The 7,722-nt window shown below is 57.5% G+C and overlaps 1 protein-coding gene across 1 annotated transcript in view; it reads left to right on the forward strand.

Moving 5' to 3' along the window:
* The window catches only part of SRC (v-src avian sarcoma (Schmidt-Ruppin A-2) viral oncogene homolog), an 18,652-nt gene that overhangs the window by 6,745 nt on the left and 4,185 nt on the right, over positions 1-7,722 (forward strand). The window contains exons 3-6 of the mRNA XM_006881511.1: positions 2,446-2,544; positions 2,699-2,802; positions 5,039-5,188; positions 6,357-6,512. Coding sequence (XP_006881573.1) covers positions 2,446-2,544; positions 2,699-2,802; positions 5,039-5,188; positions 6,357-6,512 — 509 coding nt within the window. The remainder of the gene's footprint in view (positions 1-2,445; positions 2,545-2,698; positions 2,803-5,038; positions 5,189-6,356; positions 6,513-7,722) is intronic.

Genomic DNA, 7,722 nt, shown 5'->3' on the forward strand with positions numbered 1-7,722 from the left:
CTCTCTCTGTGGGGCACGTGCTCTCTGTGGGGCACATGTTCTCTCTGAGGGGCACGTGCTCCCTCTGAGGGGCACGTGCTCTCTCTCTGGGGCACGTGTTCTCTCTGAGGGGCACGTGCTCTGCTCTCTCTGAGGGGCACGTGCTCTCTCTGTGGGCTGTCTGTTCCATGTGGCGGCTCAGGGGCCCCTGGAGCCTAGCCAGCTTGCAAGCCCTGACTCTGTTAAGCAAACCATTTTGTGACCTCTGACCTTAGACTTTGGCCCGGAACTGGTACTACCTGTCTCCTGCCCCCTCCCCCTGCCTTCCTTCCTCCTCTTCCATCTACCCTCTGAGGCCTGGGGGAGGCTGGTTGTACATGACTGCACTGGGGGACCTCCCCACTTCCCCCTTGATCAGCTGTGTGGCTTTGAGTGACTCCCTGCCCCTTGCTTTCCCCATTGGTAAGGCGACAGCCATTGCTATGACTGGAGTCCTTTTTTGTAGCTTTGAGCAAGCCCCCACAGCTCTCTGTGCCTCAGTTTCCCCAATTGTGCAAAGACTGTTTGAGGCTGTTTTGGCGTTACGTGCCCTCAGCCACCTCTGAGCCTCAGTTTCCCCTCATCTGCAAAATGGATCCATGAGGGTGAGACAGAACAGATGCGAGCTAGCACCTCCAAGTGGACACAGTGGAGAGGTGGCTGGTGAATTTGAGCATCTAAGCATTCCTTCCCTTGAGGCAGGACTTGGTCCTTAGGTGTCCCTCTCCCCCAGAAACCCCCACACGAGTGTTCTGAAGTTGCACCATCAGGTCAGGCCATGCAGCCCCAGCCATTCGCCCCTTGGCTTCACTCCATCCAGCAGGGGCCCTGTGGCTTCTGGTTTGCCCTTACCTACCTGTCTGAGTCCAAAGGTCCAATACTCAGACTACACTCTTACAGGTCATTGGGGAGCTCCCCAGCCCTGCCCTGTCATGGCCTTCAAGCTGGCCTGAAGGATCCAGTCAGGGGCCGTTCAGAAGAGTAGTGAGTCAGAAAGCAGGGGCCAGCTTCCGACACTGTGACTGTGAGCAAGGGCCTTTCCTTCCCTGGGCCTGGGCAGGGTGGACGCTCTGTGTGCTGTTTATCTTATCAGGGTAGAGGAGGACTAGCTCCAAACCCCAGCCAGATCTGCTGCTGCCAAGTCAGTTGTTTGAACTGCTGACCTCTCAGTTAGCAGCTGGACACTTTAACCACTGCATAACCAGGACTTCTTCTAAGACAATCTCAGTAAGCACAAGGGAGGAGGGAGTTCCTCTTTGTCAGGAGTCAGGAGCCTGGGTCTGGCTGTGTGACTTTGAGGAAAGGTCTTTGCATCTCTGGCCTCAGTCTTCCCATCTGTACAGTGGGTGTGGGCAGGAGTGGGGTTCTGTTGCTCCACTGTTGAGGTCCCCTCATTCCCTGTGGACTTTCCCCCTGTCCCCTTTGGTTGCTTTGGATGTGAGGCCTCCGCCGGCTGCCCCCCCCCCGATCCCTGGCCCCCAGCAAAGCCTGGCTCTCCTACTCTGTCCCTCGCACTTTCTGCCTCTCACCACCCCCATCTCTGCCTCTTCTCTCCTGTTCTCTTGCTTTCTTCTCCCTCCTCTGTGTCTCTGGACCCCCGCTCCAGCCAGACCTGGTTCACATTCAGATGGCTGCAAAGGTACTTCCATCCCCTCCCCATGCCTACCCCAGCCAGGGGACCCCACCCTGCTGGGAAGCTCCTCCTATTCCCCCGCCCCTCACCCTTTTCCCCTCATGGGCAGTCAGTGTAGATGTGCCCCGGGACTAGGGCCTCTGCCACCTCGGCCCCTCTGACCTGACGCTCTGTGTGACTTTGGGCAAGTCCTAGCTCTCGGGCCTCAGTTTCCCATGCAGATGGGCAGCTGCAGGAGGAGCCCTTCAGGTGGGACCTGTGATTTGTGACAGAAGCAAGCATATGCTTTAGGCTACAGGGTTGGGACCTGGATTGTCCTCAGCCCCTAAGAGAGTCACCCCCTACTTGGACCAGGTCTCGCCAGCCCCCAGGACTGGGCTTCCAAGCCCGGACGGTCACACTTGACATCAGTCTCGGGCAGGAGGCTTCTCTCCTGCTTGCTTGCTCCCGGGACAGTACTCCCTACCTCGCTCCCAAGGCAGCGCTTGGCTCCACTGTTGACTTCCGTTGGAAGGGAAGTAGTTTTCTTCCCTGCCCAGGAGTATGTCCCTGTGGACCAGACTGCAGGACCAAGGTCCATCCTGGGTAAAGGCTGTCTAAGTTGGCTCTGGCAAGGCGGCATCTGGGGCAGGGAGGGGAAGAGTTCCAGGTCAGCTGCCTGTGGCTGGCTGTGTGGCCTCAGGCTGGTGCACTGCCTTCCTGAGCCTCACCCTGCATGGCACCCAGAAGCCTGCAGGCCCCAGGCCCACTGCTGACGGCTCCCTCTCCTCTTCTTCCTCTCGCTCCCCATTTAGAGAGGGAGATTGGTGGCTGGCCCACTCGCTCAGCACAGGACAGACGGGCTACATCCCCAGCAACTACGTGGCACCCTCTGATTCCATCCAGGCTGAGGAGTGAGTATCTGTCCTTGGCTTACCCACCTGCCAACTGCCCAATGGGTCCAGCTTCTCTCCTGGGCTGCCCAGGGCCCCAGGCACATCCCAGGATGAGGCACCATGGGCGAGCGAGGCCTGGATTGCCAACACCTCACCTCTCCTTCTTGTCCAGGTGGTACTTCGGCAAGATCACCAGACGGGAATCGGAAAGGTTGTTGCTCAATGTGGAAAACCCACGAGGGACTTTCCTAGTGCGAGAAAGTGAGACCACGAAAGGTACGAGCAGTCCTGCCAACCCATGAGAACCAGGTCTTTGGTGGGTTGTTGGAACCGGGCATTTAGAAAAATAGAAGTTTGTTATATAGAGTAGGGGGCCAGGGGTACAGCTGAAAGTGAATCTTAGCCTCTCTGGCCCTAGTTTCCGGAAATAAAGTGTGGAGACAGATGCTGAGGAAGTCCAAGGATAGCACAGAAAGGGGCAGGGTGGGTGCTGATCCAGTTGACCCATCTTGTCCTGTTCCCCAGGGGCCTCCGTGGCCGAACTGGGTTCTGGGACCTGACTCTGCCCTCTTCGAATAATGCCAGCCCCTGCTCCTCTCCCACCATCCCTACCTAGAGAATGCAGATCCCCTTTTGTCTCCAACCCCTCCAAAAATGGGTCACAGGTGCTCCTGTTGCCATAGTGATGAAGCTACGCTGCTTCGTCTGGGCTTGGAGCTCACCGGAGCAGAGATAGGTACACAGTGCCCACCACACACACACCTGAGCCTGTGTGTGCATGTACAGGCAGACTTTTGCATGCAGGAGAGGGCTGTGCATGCACTGCTGGGCTTGTCTGTGCAGGAGAAGGCTGTGTGTGCACGGAAGTCGGACATGTGCGTGCAGCAGAGGGCTGTGTGTGCACAGGTGGATGTGTGTGTGCAGGAGTGGGCTGTGCATGTACAGGTGGTTATGTGCATGCAGGAGTGGGCTGTGTGTGAACGGGCAGGCATGTGTGTGCAGGAGAGGGCTATGTGTCCACAGGTGGGCATGTCCATTCAGGAGAGGGCTGTGCGTGCACAGGTGGACGTGTGTGCAGGAGAGGGCTGTGGGTGTACAGGTGGTTGTGTGTGTCCAGGTGGGTATGTGCGTGCAGGAGAGGGCTGTGTGTGCACAGATGTGTGTGGGTGCACATGTAGGAGTGGGCTGTTTGTGCATTGAAGGGCATGTGTGTGCAGGAGAAGGCTGTGCATGCACACGTGGGCGTGTGTGTATGTGCGTGGGCGTGTGTGTATGTGCACAGGTGGGTATGTGTGTGCAGGAGAGCGCTGTGTGTGTGCAGGTGGGTATGTGCGTGCAGGAGTGGGCTGTGTGTGCATGGGCAGGCATGTCCTTGCCTTGAGTGAATTGTGTGGGTGCCTTTGTGCCTGTGTAACTGTGTGAACCACTGGCTGTGGCATCGCAGCAGTGTGCACGGGTGGCCTTGGCTGGGCAAGGTTGCCCGTGTGGGCTTTGGAGAGCGGGAATGTGGGTTCCCTTCCTGTATGCTGAATATCATTGCTTATTGGTAATGAATTGTGCTTCCGACTCAAAAGCACGTGCTTTGAATCCCTCTGAAAACCCATGAGAGTCAGCTGTGAGTCAGTTCTGACTAGATGGTACATAATAATAACCACCTTCCAGAAAGCAGGTCTGCGGGCTGAGGGCTAGACTTCCAGCTCAGTGCTGCATTCTGTTGGACCAGGCTCCTGGGCAGGAGGACCTCTAGTCAGAGGACTTCTCTGACCACTGGGTCATCTGCTCCCCACGCCCTCAGCTCTGGGGATCCCCCTACTTACTCTCTGATGCCTCTCTAGGCATCTTGGGCTCGAGGCAACAGAGGCTCCAACCAGCTGGACATGAGGAAACTTTTAGCCAAAGCTTTTCCAGGCTTAAAGGAAGCAGGATGGGGCTCACAGGGCTGATCCAGTTCAGCCTTAGCCGCTCCCAGGATACCTCCAGCACCTAGTTTACCTGCAGTTACCACCACAGCTTGACCTGAACCTCATTACAGGAGGGAGCTGGGGCAGAGACAGGACCCCATAGGCGATCGAGAGAGGGGCACAGGGGGCCAGGGATACACAGCTGCTGGAATCATTCCCAGTCTCCCAGTAGTTACTTAGTGAACACCTCCTCTGTGCCAGGACCTCTTCTCTGTGGCCTCATTGAACCTCCCAGGGATTCTGGGAGTATCCTCCTTGTGCAGAGGAGAAACTGAGGTCCAGCGAGGTCTGGTCACAGCGAGGATGCACACACAGGGTGCACACCAGAGTCAAGTGCATGGCAAGAGTCTGTTCAGGGGTCACTCTCTTGACCCTACTTCGGTGGCTGTCCCAAAGCTGAGTGCGAAGAGGTGGACCCGCACTGCATCTGTCCTCTGCCAGTTGCTCACCTCCTAGGCCTCCCTTCCCCCTGCTTTGGGCAGATGCTGACGTCCCCCAGCTGTGCCAGTGGGTGGCCTGGTGGTCACAGCTCCCCTCTCCCTGCCCTGCAGGTGCCTACTGCCTCTCCGTGTCCGACTTCGACAACGCCAAAGGCCTCAATGTGAAGCACTATAAGATCCGCAAGCTGGACAGCGGTGGCTTCTACATCACCTCCCGCACACAGTTCAACAGCCTGCAGCAGCTGGTGGCCTACTACTCCAGTGAGTGCGGCCATGAACACGGGGCGGGGCTGCCCCCCAGAGACCCCCTAGGGCTGAGGTGCTGTCCCTGCTGCTCCCTCCACCTCCTCCTCCTTCCTGCTCTTCTTTCCCCTTCCCCCCTCTTCCTCAGACCCTCCTCTCCCCATCGCCTCTGCAGCTGGCTGGTGAGGAGGGGGCTACATGGAAGAGCACCAGAGCTGAAGGGAGGGGGCATGGGCTGGTGTCATTTGTCTCCACAGCCTCAGGCTGGTTTGAACCAGTTACTGGGAGAAGAGGAGGGGGAGGCAGGATCGATTGCAGCAAAGAGCAGGCAGCAGAGGCAGCACACTCTTGGTGCTCGTGTGTGTGTGTGTGTGTGTGTGTGTGTGTGTGTGTGTGTCTAGGGCACCGTTGTGGGGTGCGTGTGCAGCAGTGTGGCCGATCCATTGGGATATCTAGGACGCCTGGTCCCTGCGGTGCTGTGGGCCTGTATGTCCACACAAACGTGGGTCTCCGTGGGCAATGGGCCCCCCTCTGCTTAGCCTAAGAGCCAGCCACTCTCCCCCTGCTGCCTCACTCTGCTGCCCAGGCTTCCCTCTCGGATCCACCATTACGCTCCCTTCCCTCCACAACTGAACACCGCAGACTTAATTGTGAACCTTAAGTCAGAGCATGGCACCCTGTTCCCCTGATAAAAACCCTCCAGGAGCTACATTGAAATCTTAGAAAGACCCCAGTCTGGCTTCTGAGGCTCCGGGTGGTCTAAGCTAGCCACCTCCCACGTTCACCACCTGTCTGCTTCCTCACAGCCTCTCCAGCCCCTTTCAGTTCCCATAACCCTCAGGGCCTTTGCACTGGGTGCAGGCTGTGGTGTGCTTGAAGTGTTTCCTCAGGTAAATGACACCTCCACAGGGAAGCCTGCCAGGACTCCACCAAGCCCACCTTCTGGGTTTGTAGTACCAGCCTAAGTAGCTACCCCTTAAAATCTGATGACTGAATGACTCAGTGAGCAGATGCCTGAGGCAATGCGGTCCTGTGTGTGGTGTGTGCACATACACCTGACTTTGAGGACATCGTAGGTGTCCCCAAAGCCTGCGAGCACACAACATACAGTGCACACGTGTCATATGACAGGGAAGCCCGTGGTGGCTGCCCCTCTGGAACTCTGCATCTCTGCCTCTGTCCTCAGAACATGCCGACGGCCTGTGCCACCGCCTCATCACTGTGTGCCCCACGTCTAAGCCACAGACTCAGGGCCTGGCCAAGGACGCCTGGGAGATCCCCCGGGAGTCACTGCGGCTGGAGGTCAAGCTGGGCCAGGGCTGCTTCGGGGAGGTGTGGATGGGTAAGCCAAGCACCCTCGAATTCCAACCCCCTGGGCTGAGTACCAGGCTGATGGCATTCTTTGTGCTCCCCTATCTCTTCCTTATAACCCCACAACCCCTAGTGAACAGGGCCCTGTTTTAACATCCTTCACTGGGGGCTGGCCCTGAGGGGGTGTGTAGCCGCTCTTCCATGAACTGCACTGGGCTGTAAGGTGAATGGGTGGGCTGGATTCTCAATAGTCCACACCTCTGCAGACCACAGCATTTGTCTGTCAAGAACTCCCTGACCCCGAGCCCCGGGGGGCTCCCATGACCTGCCATGTAGTCTGAGGCAGGTGACTTTAGTCTTCTTAACTGTAAAACAGGGCTGGTGATAACAGGACCACCTGGCCCTGCTTGGAAGGGGCCCATGCATTGATATTTAGCCGGGACAGAGGGGAATACTGGGATGTGGCGTGTTCAGTTAATGATCTCCAGTCCAACCCTGGGGGAGCCCCCTCTTTCAGTGAGAGAAATGGCCATACTGCCTCAGAAAACAAATACCACATGGCCCTGCGGAAGCCCAGGCCCCTCTCTCTGCTGACCCAGAGAGAGCCAGAGGTTGGACGGGGGTGGGCGTGACAGGTGCCTGGGGTTTCAGCGGTGGGGACACGGTGTTCAAGGTTATTCCATCTGAGCCACATGTTCACATTATATCACTATGACCCCTTTCTTCCCTTCAGAGGGATGGTGGCAAGGGGCTCCGGGTAGACAGCTGCACTTCAGGGACAAAGGTCTGGAGGGTGGAGGTCAGGCCAAGCCAGGGGAGGGGAAGATGTGGGCTTTGAGATGCTGGGAGAGGAGAGGGATGAGACACACAACCTAACATGAAACAGGGACCTGAGCAAAATCAAGCCTTCGATGGCTGCAGCTCTCGTCTTTGACGGGGTATCATTTGGGACGATGTCACAGGTCATCCGTTCCCTCCCTAGCTGCTCCAGGTGGGCCGCATAGATGGGCCTGAACCTACCACTCAGATGAGACCCAGAGACGGGGATAGGGTAGGCCCAGCAAGTACAAGAACCCTGGTTTAAAATACGGCTCCCAGGGGAGCTCTGATGGCCTAGAGGCAAGGAGCTGCAACTACAATCCCAGAGGCGCACAGTTCGAATCCACCAGATGCTCTGCCGGGAAGGAGGGCCAATCTCCTCCTGTACCAGTCAGATCTGATTTGACGGTACACGCGCGCGC

The sequence above is a fragment of the Elephantulus edwardii genome, unplaced genomic scaffold (genome assembly GCF_000299155.1).
Source record: "Elephantulus edwardii isolate Elephantulus edwardi_28Jun2011 unplaced genomic scaffold, EleEdw1.0 scaffold00015, whole genome shotgun sequence".
In the NCBI taxonomy this organism is placed as follows: Eukaryota; Metazoa; Chordata; class Mammalia; order Macroscelidea; family Macroscelididae; genus Elephantulus; species Elephantulus edwardii.